Source organism: Nematostella vectensis, chromosome 6 (genome assembly GCF_932526225.1).
Source record: "Nematostella vectensis chromosome 6, jaNemVect1.1, whole genome shotgun sequence".
Lineage (NCBI taxonomy): Eukaryota > Metazoa > Cnidaria > Anthozoa > Actiniaria > Edwardsiidae > Nematostella > Nematostella vectensis.
This window is the reverse complement of record NC_064039.1, coordinates 3,470,801-3,482,910: the sequence shown is the minus strand read 5'-3', so window position 1 is coordinate 3,482,910 and position 12,110 is coordinate 3,470,801. Positions and strand designations below refer to the sequence as shown.

Genomic DNA, 12,110 nt, shown 5'->3' with positions numbered 1-12,110 from the left:
GCAAGCTAGGACAAGAAACGAAACCCTCTGCTCAAAATTCTGGCTACGCCGGGCCTGTACACTGGAGAAGATAATGGTGTAAGCGGCATAAGAAATGTCTAAGCCCCCCCCCCCCCCCCCTAATTCTAGCTAAGACTATGTATGATATCTCTACTCCACCTCTTCCTGATATTTCTCATGATTGTGAAAATAAAGATATGATCAACGTAAGTTCCTGTTTCTCTGTTACCACTAAAATATCCCCGATCAATAATTCGAAAAAATAAATTATACTTTATCAAGGTTTTGGTAGCTTTTTGTGAACCATATTTTTTTATACGAACAATTGATTTATACGACTTGTTTATATTGTATTAAAATGCGGTCAAAACAAGTGGTACGTGATTCCACGTGTCAAGCAAACAACGCGGTGCAGAGAAACAGAATTTCACTAGAATAATAATAGTGCTTGTAACAGGTAGCCAAGGTCAGGCACGTAACGGCACGTTGCGGCACGCCTTGAGATCACGCGCATTGCGTGAATGAGTACGCGATGTCGTTTTTTTTACAGGGGAATACACGTGCCGTAATCCTATCTGAGAAAAATATAACAAAATCTAATCAGTGAAACCACTTTTTTTAAAATAACATTGACCTAAGGGTAAATATGGAATGTAACTAACGCTTCTTCGTTAAAAAATGTTTTTGTAAAAAGTGAAATACGTGACTGTTGTTCATCTTTTCTTTTTTCGTTGGAAGTTGGCGGCAGTCAAACTAAATGACGTCACCGCTTAGAGGACATGCCGCGAAAATGTTGACCAATCAAAGACTACGACAGTAAAGTCTATTGTTTTCAGGTACGAGCCAATTAGCCAATCAGTAGGCACGAACTATTTAGATGTCTTTCCACTCTCCCGGTGTCGTTGGTAAAAACTTCAGAGCATTTGCACGTTCGCCATTTACAAGAATTTTTGGTTTAATAAGCGTTGCTGATTTATCGCTTTACTTTCGGGATAACTCAGGGGATTTGCTCTGAGAAAGGTGAGCACCGATTTTTTAATAATAAGTTTGCAAGCATTTTTTTTTGCGGGGGGGGATCGTTATAACTTTTATCAAACGAAGAAGCATTCGGGTCGAACGACGTCCTACGAACACAGCTAAGTAATATCCGTTGTAATTTTAGGTTTCTAGATGGCATCTTTTAGTATCATTCTTTTAGTAGCGATTGTTCAAGCCTGGGTTGATATTAAGATGTAACCAAAGCACTTCGGGAAAGATGTATGGTTGGATTTATTTCACGCAAACCTAAACGAACAAAGAGTTAGAATTTTCGTCTATGAAACTTATATTCTCTCAAAAATTGCGATTTGCTCTTAAAGTTAACTTATAGGCTTAGGTAGTATATCATTTTGGGAAAAATATTTCATGGTTCTCCTTAACCCCCTTCTACATCGACAACGTACGTAAGTATTTAATGTCGCGGCTTTTCCCTTTCGTTTAAAAAGGTGTGCAGATTCGGGTCGAAATGTACATCATAAGTATGCATTCAAAACTAATGAAATTGCATTTGTGGTCAGTTATTATTTTTGCTAGATTATTGTATTCTTTACAACACTTTTCCGCGTAAACACACTAGGACCTGGATTGTTAGTTTCGTTTTTTTTTAAACAAATCCTAAATTTGGATATCTTCCTTACATCTTTCCCCATGAGAAAATTATAATTTATAAATCTGGTCTCTTGCTATTTGTGCTCATAACTTAACGAAATACAGTTGGATTGGGAACTGCAAGGATAAACCATGTATTGATATCAGCTCAAAATTTCTATTCGTCATTTCCATGAAATGTCTGAAATGGCAATGCCAAGAATCCGTAAGATGAGATGTTTAAGATGGAAGTTATTGGATGGCATGTGATCCTAAAACACAGTGTTTACATCCAGATCTTTTAAGAGACTAAGAATTGTTGGGAAGATTGAGTTCCTTCCGTTTTGCAATCTATTTATAGTGCTGTGTCATTGCCAGGATTTTAGGAGAGCTGCATTGAAAGGCTGTTTTACTACAAAACACCTGTTGAATAAGAATGTGCTGATTAATCATTTTCATACCTAAGACCGAGTTTTTCAAAGTGATTTCTTATTCTTTTAATGGTAGGTTTGCAGCCAATGTAAAAGTAGCCACTATAAACGTTTGCCTCACTTAAATAACAAAGGAATAGAAGGAGTTAAAGTTTCTTCCAAATGGAGATCCGTCTCGACCTAGTCTGTTTCAACTTTGTGTTTCCTCAGGCATGTTGGTGACATCTAATCAAATATTAATATAAATCACTTAGAAGAGAAGTTTATGGATGCTGTATTTACATGATTCCACACCGTTAGTTTAGGATCATTTTGACCTCTTTTGTTTGGGAGCTATATTCATTGAAACTTAGGAATTGTTTTTGATTATTGTTTTAGGGCACACACTTTTTCCAATTTGATTACTGATCAACTTGTATATCATGCTCCAAAATCCAGCATGCTTTGCAGCTACTCCCAAAGGTCACCCCTGCGTAACAGCTAATGTTGTAATGATTCACTTTGGTAGCATGTTTAGTGTTTCAATTCGTTATACCTGTTTTCCATCACATGTGCACCTTGTGTTTTTCACTTTTTTTCATTTCAATTCTGCATCTGTTCATGCGTAAAACCTGATTCATACATCATACTGATTCATACATCATGCTCCTGCTGTGCCAAATCTAATTGTTTGGATTAGGCACATGAACAGTTCAACGTCTAAATTAAGTTCGGCACGGCAAAATAAAGTTTTGGCAAAGCACTATATAAAGCTGTATCAGTTGTGCTGCACAGCTAGAGGACAAAACCAATTCAGACATAGAGCTTCTGATGTGCTGAATCAAATACTATTTTTTTTAATTCTGTGCAACAAAATACTAGCAACCTATTGAGTGTGACTTATTTGATGGAATGTCCGAATCAGTGTTGAACCCAATGTACACGTATTTGTGATAATACAAATAGAAAATTAGAATTAGCATGACAGGAGCGAGAGATTTGAATTGGGCTTAAGGCTGGCGCTCGGCGGAAGCACCAGCTATTTTCAACCCGAGTGCCGGCTACTTTTTTTTTAAAGTTAACTGAAGTTGAACTAAAAAGATAAAATAACTTCCACCCCTACTTATCAATCTCCACCGCCTACTCTGAAAGTTAATGGAAGCCCTAGCTGATCACAACCTCAACATCCTATCTACTGTCACTGAGACAATATTGAGAAATTGAATAAAGTTTGGATTTTTTCTGGGCTTTGCATTGTTGTTGATTTAGAGCGTATGTCATCTTTGATTTACACTTTTATTAGTTGATGGTTTACAGTATAATATAATAATAATACTTATTTATACAAGCCGCTGTAACTGTGAAATGGCTGCATTTGTGATGGGTATAAGAGAGTACTTTTTTTGGTGGGTGGGGGGCTGCTTATTCTATTTCTGTTTGGGTTAGCTGATGTTTTTTATGTGAAGAGGAAGCACTAATCCAAAATTTAGACTCTAGAGCTAGAGTTCTTTTTGGGAAGAGGTCAATTATAGATTGGTGCTTGTTTGAATGGTATGATAGTCTGTTTTTTAACTTTGCTTTACTTGTTTGTTTCAGAAAAAAATGGCTCCAGGTGGTGTCCCACAAGGGTCCAAGCGAGATGAAGGCGATGGCCCTCCACCACCGCAGCGCCCAAGCTATAACAGGGCCACTAGTGTAGATGATGTATCAGGCCAAACACCAGCGATTGTCAAGTCATTCTTGGCCATTTGCTTTCAGCAAGATGGTGTTGAACCCCCAGCTGACCTCACAGATGGCCAGAGAGAGACAAACACAAAGGTTGCTCATGCTTTGAGGGAGATTGGTGATCAGCTTACAAACGATGCCACTCTAAATAACCTGATAGCAGAATGCCATGTTACAAAGGACACAGCTTTCGATACTTTCCTAGCAGTCGCCCTTCAGATATTCCAGGATGGGGTTATTAACTGGGGAAGAATAGTGACTTTGTTTTACTTTGGCTACAAGCTGGCATTAAAAGTGTTGAATCAAATCCCTCTTATCAAGATGATCATTGAATGGGTTGTCAAGTTTGTCAAGGAGAAACTAGTCAAGTGGATTTTTCAACAAGGTGGATGGGTAAGTCTTAGGTCTCCTTAGCGAAAAAGCCATTGTCAGGCACACCTTTGTGATTGTTTTCATGTATAATATCAAAAGGCACAAAATGTACAAAATACCCATCTAAAAACTAAGTTTAATACTTTATTTACCAAAATAATATGCAATTATTGCATTGGCTTCCCCAAACCAGCTGCTAGAGATGGATGCTGGATAGCTGTTGAATGTCAGTGTCAGGAAAAAAAAAACAAGGCTGATAAGGTCAATCCAAGCTAAAATGCCTATCAGTTGCCCAGTTATGACTGATTTACAACAATATCTACATCTCATCTACATCTACATTTATTAAGTCGGTAAAAATCTTGCGATATCACACCAACCTTAAATAAAAGTATTTACATATAGATAAATAAATAAGGAAATAAGTAAATAAAAATATATACATATATACATGGATAGGTACTAAGTATATATAGAATATATAAAATATTAAATAATGTATAAAATATAAAATATAAAAATATAAAATAAAATATAAAATATATATAAAATATAAAATATTAATGTATAAAATATAAAATATTAAATAATGTATAAAAATATATAAAATATTAAATAATAGGTTGTCAAGCAAACATCAATATAGCTGACACAACAGATGGAGTCTGCAATTTGTCTTTTTTATAATTATTAAATCCATGAATTGTGCTTGTTTTTGAAGGAATCAGCCATGGATTATTTCAATGGACTGCAGACAAGGCAAACAGTAGAGTTCTTTTTTGTCCTTGGAGCCTGTGTCTCCGTCCTCGGCCTGGTGTATATATGGCACAGTCGTTAGTATATACTTCTACAGAATGGATAGGAATTGCTAACGGATAGGGCATTTGCACAATATATTAAATTATAAATGCTATGACATGCCTTCATAGTCAGACTATGACATGAGATACAGTACCCAAATTGTGTGAATTGGCATGTGGAACCCAGGGAAGGTGCTTGTTCATGAGCACGACATGGGTCTGACAGAGCTCAATTTTTTGCCCCCAAAAATAGAAACTACACCCCCAAAAATACTGTGGAAAAAAATTCAAACTTTTAAAGATATGCTGGATCCCTTTTTGAAGCTAATATCCTAGTTCCCTCTGGGATGAGAGAGGAACAAGTATTTGTAAAATAATGATTACCATGACACTCAATTTATATAATGAATTTTTAACATACTGTCAAAGGGGCTTGTAAAACACTGAACTGTAATATTCATTGATTCTTTTTAAAATTTGTTTTCACCAACAGATTTGTTACATGCCTATTTGGGTCTTAAAAAGACCATAAAAAATTATTTTGTAGTTTATTTTAGAATTTGTTTTGTAACTTTTTCTATATACCCCAACAGTGTCATCAGGTCTTGTCTCAGGACAAGGAATGATATATTGGTTGTCAAACTTGAGTAAGACCCCATTCATAAGTCGCCCTTCTGCTGTGACGGATATATTTCAATATGTCAATTGGTATCCACACAAATAGATTTGGTTCACTGTCACACTGAATATGTTTCGCTCAATAGGTTTTGAGTAGTAAAAGCTGACTTGCTTCTGCTGTACAAATAAAAAAAATTGATTTGACACATCAATAGCTTGAGGTTGTGTCATACATTTGCCATACAGCACAAATGGTACAGCCAGGCTTAGTGCTGTGCCGAACTTCATTAATTCAGACGTCAAACTGTTGATGTGCTCAATCCAAACAATTAGATTCAGCATGACAGGAGTGCGACCTATGAATCAGGCCTATTAGGTTAAGTGGGGTGCAACCTATCATTTGTCATCTTTGTCTCATACCTATAATATGTTTTGAAGTATCTCATTTTATCGCTTATTGTTCAGAGTCCTCAAACATTTGATTTTAGACATCTAGCACTTGCCTTATTCATCTCCCAGTATGGGACACCAAGGAGAGCCTGAGAAATGTGGAACTCTTGAATAAACTTTTGTCAGTTTAACTGTAATGATAGCCTGCTAGCCAGGTTATTCCAGGCTAACAGGCTATTGCTAAACTTTTAAAAAAAAATAGTAACATTCTAGCAGATGAATCATACTGTATACTTTATTTGATAACTGCTTTACACTTCTGTATTTGAAATATGGAAATAAAATGGTTTCTTTACATTGATTGTGTGAATTTTACAGATAAATCTTTTTAAAAAAGGTCTTAGATCAACTAAAGGAACCTTAATAAAAATGTTACAATAGGCAAGAGTGACAACTCCCCATTAGTAGGTGGGATAAGTTATGTAAAAAGGGGACTGTCTTTTCTTTTGATTAAATTTTAAACGATTCTTTTGGGGATTCATTAAGGAATAGGGCTTGGAATATTAGGAAAGGCAATGTTTAAAAAAAAACTGAAAAATATGACACCATTGTATGCCTAAGCCTGAAGCATTCTGCCGGTCTAGCATTTGCGATCTTTGTTAGCTGGGAACTAGAACCTACAATTACTCTTAGACAAATCAATTCAATGTTGTAAATTCAGTTACTTTTTTAGCAATGTTAATCATGCCCTATTAGCTCTCTGCCTACTAGGTTAAAATACACTGTCTTGTTGAATTTACAGTTGAACTTGTGTCAAGATTCAGGCATGCAGCTGAGGGGAGGGTACATAGTCATTAACATGTGGACTATTTAATATTCAATTCCATAAGATCCACATTTTAGTTGTCAAAGGAGGATTTTGTCTCTGCATCCTCCCTAGCTGTGTGCCTTGAATGTGTTTCTTTCTGTGGGTGGATAACCATATATGGGTAAAAAAGTTGTTCCCTGTTCTCTTTTATGTAAATAGAGCCTGCCTAGGATTTGGTGTCACTTGTATGGTATCATCTCTGGGCGATGACGTTAGAATGTAGTGGTTTGACCCTTGCATTCCTAGACAGTCCAAGTCTCAAGGGGACTGCAGGTGACTTGATTTGAACCCCCCCAAGTCCTAGGCTGGGAGAGCTTGAGTTCTTGGGTGGAATGGTTAAAAGAGCTGAGCGACGTGGTTCTACAAAGGAACAGTGATAAAAGCAAGCACATGACAACTGCTGTATAGTATTTTATTGGTTCTGTTCTGTGCAGTAGCAAGACTTCATATAGTTTTGGTTTTTTTCTGTATAAAGCTCATATATAACAAGAAATTTTCCAATTCAATGGCATAAGAAAGCGAAACTACGCAGTGTTACTAACAAACAGCCTTTACTTTGGTATGATTTTGTAGGCTCAGCAGGGTGTGCCCCGCCAAATGACAATACAGAAATATGTATAGAATTTTACTGTGTAACACACAATAGCGTGGAATCTTTGAAATGCCAATAAGGATGGGATAAATGTGTTATTTGATTGGCATCCACAGCACTAGCCAACCGCTGTGGAAAAGAAATGCATAAGAACTGGAATCCTCCTAGAAACATACCTGTCAAACTCAGAAAATCTCAAGGTTGAGATGGGAGGTGGGGTATATTCATTTTTTGGGGGGAGGGGTGGGTTTAACCTTGCAGGCGTTTGCTGTATAGAAAGCTCTCACAAACAAATCCACTTATATATCTCACAAGGGCGTTATATAAATTGTGCTACGCAAGGGAATTATTGTTTCAAATATTTTAATAGAAAATAGGCAAAATGACGATTATCTATAGAATACTTTTTCGGAAGCGATAAAAATGGCTAAAAAGCGGGAGAAGGGGTCCAAAACCTTGAGACTCCCGCCTAATGCAGGAGAGTTGACAGGTATGTAGTAATAAAACTTTTGACAATCAAAACATTATACTTGCATGCATATAGGCTAATTGCAATGCTACTCTAAAATTTGATTTCTTTCTTGGGTTTCCATCAAAATTGGTAAGTGGGATACTAACATCTCAACTCTCATATTCAAAAGTAAAAGACTCTATGAGCAAACTTTTGAGTACAAAAGGCACAGTCACATTCATTATAAAGTATAGTTAATGCAACTCCTTTTTGCTAGAATAAGACTGTGGTCGAAATGAAATAACCATCTATTGCTTTTTATACCAATTGTTAAGAAAATTGGAGATTCATTCAAATGTGTAATTTTATCCGTAGTTATCCCTATGTATCAATTAAATGACTTTTAGAAGGTAAATTCAGTTATAAGCAGTTTACTTTTTCATTGATAAGTAGTCATAACATAGTCATTTAGTTTTATCACCTACTTGATTACAATGTATTCTTGTTAATTTTTTCAGGGGTAATATTATTTCAATTACACAAAACCCCTTTTTTATGCCCCCCTCCCATCTCTACATTAACATGGCAGTACTTAATTAATTTTTTTTTTTTTTTTACCTCCAGTATTCTGAGCTTGTTACGTACTGTATGTTCAGTAAAACCCTGGAACAGCAAATTAACCTGATTAGTCTATATCTTGTGATCAGTTGCCTTGACTCTATTGACAGTACCTCATGTTTTGAAGATTATTTGTTAATCATTGTTTTATTCACATCAAACAAAAAAAGATATTAAACCAAAATCTTCCAGAAATATAGCTTTATACAGATTTATAATGTATGATATAAATTTAAATAGCTTTATACATGGTTTACTTTATAAAATGTTTATCCTATTTGCTACAAATAAGATTATATTTCGAATTGTTTTATAATATAAGCATAAAAAACTACATAATCTGATTGTTGCCTTAGTTATTTTCAATAAGGATTTGGGAATCATGGTATGAGCATCACCAGCCTGTGTGGTAAAGAGATGCTTACATGCACCCAAAACACAACAGCATCCTCTAGGTAACATGTGCCAGTTAATAACAACCTAATTTGCTAACTTTCTTAAAAACATTGGTGTCTGGAATATTTGACTTTATTGTTGGGAGCTAAAACCACTAAAAAATTGTACCTGATGGCGAGTTTGAGGCGGAACTTGAGACTGATGATATGGACTTAACACTGCTTGTGCCAGATGTGTTTTTACTACTTTTCTTTTGCAGCTTTTTTAGCATCTTTATGGGCGTAACTGAGGGGAAAAGGTGCAGCAGTTAATATCAAATGAACAGAACTATACATACTACTATGACAAAAAAGGAAAGAAAACAAAAGAATTGACACAGTAGGGTGAAAAAAAAAAAAGAATTAAAAGACTATGGGGATTAACTGAAAGAAAAAGGCAAGTACAATAAACGATAAAGTAGACACAAGTGCATATAAAAAAAAATGGGGACAGATCCAGAGTTCCCAGATGGAGAGGCCAGGCAAATGAATTCTAAAAAGAGTGCCTGACCCCACTTTTTATTCATGAATTTCTATGCAATTATCATCCATCAAGGGAAATGTCTAAAAATGGAGCCCCCCTCTTAACTACCTCCCTTGTATCTACCACCATAGGTGGTTTTCAATTTTATAAAATAGTCTAAGCAAAGTTATTGCAGCCAGTTTAGGACACTCAGTATATAGAGTACATATATAGATAAAAATTGTATGTCAAAGGGATTTCCTGGATAATCCAAAATCTCTGGTAGTTTTTGAGAACATATAAAAGTAATACCATATAGGGCTCGAAGCTCCACCTGTTAGGATGTTGTCTGACAGTTTCTAGCTCTTTAAAGTACCATTAGCAATGCAGTACCATGCTATGTTAATACAAAAAGTACCAAACAGTACCTGTCACACTAGCTCTCGGTTTGATGGGTGGTTTTGCAGGTGATGCTACAGTTTTGGTTTTTCTCTCTTTCTTCTTTCTGCTTTTCCGCTCTACCTCTGCATCAAAGTCGCTGTCGTCATCAGCATCTCCAAAACTTTCATCACCGTTATCATTATCTTCTACCTCAAAATCACTTTCTACCAAGATAAAAAATTGACATGTATTGTGAGTCACTTCTCCATTCAGAGGACCCAGGTTCAACTAAGGTAAGCTTGAGATTTTTTCAGAGGTGTTAAAACCATGCACTTTTTTACATGGAATGCGGGAACATGAATCCCTGGTGCTTTCCAAAAAGGAAATTAGGCCAGAGGTCCTGCCTCTCCATGTCTTTTTGCTATCTTCATTGCTTTTGTTCTTATACAAAAAAACTTGTATTTAAATAGAAAAACATTCCAACTGTCCATACTTTTGGTTCCTGCACTGTAATGCTAAATATTTCCATTAAACATACTAAACATTTAAATTTTCACCATCAACACATACCATGGTTACTATTTGTCTCTGATATCTCATCTGCACTTTCTTCTTTTGTTGCTTTACATGCCGATGCTATCTGAGTGTCTTTTTTGTTAGTTGTAAAATCCTCATTTTCCTCTTCTTCTTTGTAGCTTTGATCATCAGAACTGGATTCACTATCTGGCTTTCCTTCTGGTCCTGGTTTTGCTTTGGAGATTTCTTTAGTTATTTTTTCTGGTTGACGTGCAGATGGAGTTGACTGACTAGCATCATCTGAGTGTGAATCCTTTATGGAAGCTTCAATTGCAGCCTCAAGCTCTCTCTGGTACAGTTTCTCATCCAATGAAAGCCTATTTGACAATCGTTAAAAATTACATTTCTGGGTATTCACTTTACAGAGATTAATGAGTAAATAAATGTGCCATTCTTGCTGCTGTTCGCATTGATTTGCTTAAACTCTCTCTTACCATCCTCACCTTTCTTTCTTCTTTGTTACTTGCGGAGTTACTTTAGATGTGGCTTTGCTCGCCTTTGTTGTCCTCACAGCAGCTTTGTTAGTTGTTTTTTGCTTCTTGAGAGGAGGTGCAACAGGTGAGTCTTGAAAATCATCTAGAAATGTAAAAGCACTGACATTGACAATAATGCAATAAAGAGTCAACTACTAAGGCCTAGAGTGGCAATAAGAAAATATGGGCATTATTTCATTAAAAACAATCTTTAAAAAATATGGATATGATATGAAGCTTTTACGTAATGTGATTTTCACCAAATGTTTATACTTTATCTTAGACTACCCCCCCCCCCCCCCACAAACACACACATTTAGATCTAATTTCGTAGTTTGTCTGCCCTCTAAATATCCAACAATGACTCCACCTGAGACTGTCTGATTGCATGTGTGACCGATGCTCGTGACACACATTATTTGAGGACATACGCACAGAAAATGATATCTGTTTGTTTTATTTTACAACAAAAGTTATTTTAGTAAAACAGTGCACACAAAATGATGTCCTATCTTTTCAACCAATAAGTACTTGGATTTTACTCACATTGTCATAAATAATTTGTCGAACACCTAGGTTAGAAATTCGCTCTCTTAAAAATTAGCTCTCCCACGCTTTCCAATTTTCCGTTTATTCCCATTTTTTATTTCCCCACACATTTCTCCAATAATAGGCTGCTCTTATACAGTTACTGTGTCTTTTCTGCCAAATTTATATTGAATTTCTCTAGATCATTTGTAGACGTTGTTACCATCACTGCTGTCTTGTGGTGATGCGTGCAAGACGTCGTCCTGGTAGCTGTAGTCGACCTGTTTTCTCGCCCTAGACACAACATACAAGGTTTCTTTCACAACTTTCATCGATCATGTTTTTCCATGTGAAACAAAGTGAAACGAAGTAATAGACTCTGATGAGAACCAAGCAACAAAAAACAATCCTAACTTAAATAAAAAGGTTTGTTATGTAGATGGGGGACGAAAACAAAAAAGAAGCAAGTTTGCTGTTAAGTATATTGATTGTTTGTGAAAGAAAACTAAAGTATCTCACCGTCCAGACCGTCTACAAGCTGCCATGTTTACATCCTACGTTTTTTTTCTGTGCCTTTCTTTTGAAAGGAAAGTGTTTTCGGCGACAAAATCTGTTGAACCAAGAATTCGCTATTCTTTACAAGAATCGCGCCAAAACAGAAGCCGCAAAACAGTACCATTGCGCAGCGGTACCTGAGATACGCATGCGTAGTGTGATCAGCTCGACATATTACACTCTGTAAAAGTGACTACAAATTCCATTTTTTTTTCCTTTATAATAAGGAA

At 36.0% G+C, this 12,110-nt stretch overlaps 2 protein-coding genes across 4 annotated transcripts; one reads left to right on the top strand and one right to left on the bottom strand.

Annotated features, from left to right (window-relative positions):
• Positions 1-866: 866 nt before the first annotated feature.
• Positions 867-6,298, top strand: LOC5514629 (apoptosis regulator BAX). 2 transcript variants are annotated; one of them, XM_048729418.1, is made up of 4 exons: positions 874-1,020; positions 2,317-2,318; positions 3,633-4,154; positions 4,855-6,298. In XM_048729418.1, the coding sequence occupies exons 3-4, from the start codon at positions 3,639-3,641 to the stop codon at positions 4,969-4,971; spliced, it is 633 nt and encodes a 210-aa protein (XP_048585375.1). In that variant the 5' UTR covers positions 874-1,020; positions 2,317-2,318; positions 3,633-3,638; the 3' UTR covers positions 4,972-6,298. The 2 variants fall into 2 exon arrangements, with proteins under 2 accessions (XP_048585374.1, XP_048585375.1); XM_048729417.1 differs by lacking the exon at positions 2,317-2,318 and having other exon boundaries at positions 867-1,020.
• Positions 6,219-11,985, bottom strand: LOC5514628 (RAD51-associated protein 1). 2 transcript variants are annotated; one of them, XM_032384173.2, is made up of 8 exons: positions 11,845-11,985; positions 11,549-11,619; positions 10,768-10,900; positions 10,319-10,641; positions 9,796-9,972; positions 9,035-9,151; positions 8,471-8,515; positions 6,960-7,169 (listed from the first exon to the last, which is right to left on the bottom strand). In XM_032384173.2, the coding sequence occupies exons 1-7, from the start codon at positions 11,868-11,870 to the stop codon at positions 8,505-8,507; spliced, it is 858 nt and encodes a 285-aa protein (XP_032240064.2). In that variant the 5' UTR covers positions 11,871-11,985; the 3' UTR covers positions 6,960-7,169; positions 8,471-8,504. The 2 variants fall into 2 exon arrangements, with proteins under 2 accessions (XP_001634790.2, XP_032240064.2); XM_001634740.3 differs by lacking the exon at positions 8,471-8,515 and having other exon boundaries at positions 6,219-7,169.
• Positions 11,986-12,110: the final 125 nt, after the last annotated feature.

What these genes read in the sequence shown, in the direction of transcription:
- LOC5514629 (XM_048729417.1), top strand. Translation starts at nt 3,639, where the DNA reads ATGGCTCCAGGTGGTGTCCCACAAGGGTCCAAGCGAGATGAAGGCGAT. An exon ending in TTTTTCAACAAGGTGGATGG is followed by an intron (nt 4,155 to 4,854) that starts GTAAGTCTTAGG and finishes TTGTTTTTGAAG; the next exon opens with GAATCAGCCATGGATTATTT.
- LOC5514628 (XM_001634740.3), bottom strand. Translation starts at nt 11,870, where the DNA reads ATGGCAGCTTGTAGACGGTCTGGACG. An exon ending in AGAGACAAATAGTAACCATG is followed by an intron (nt 9,973 to 10,318) that starts GTATGTGTTGAT and finishes TTATCTTGGTAG; the next exon opens with AAAGTGATTTTGAGGTAGAA. An exon ending in CGCCTCAAACTCGCCATCAG is followed by an intron (nt 7,170 to 9,034) that starts GTACAATTTTTT and finishes GTTCCTTTGTAG; the next exon opens with AACCACGTCGCTCAGCTCTT.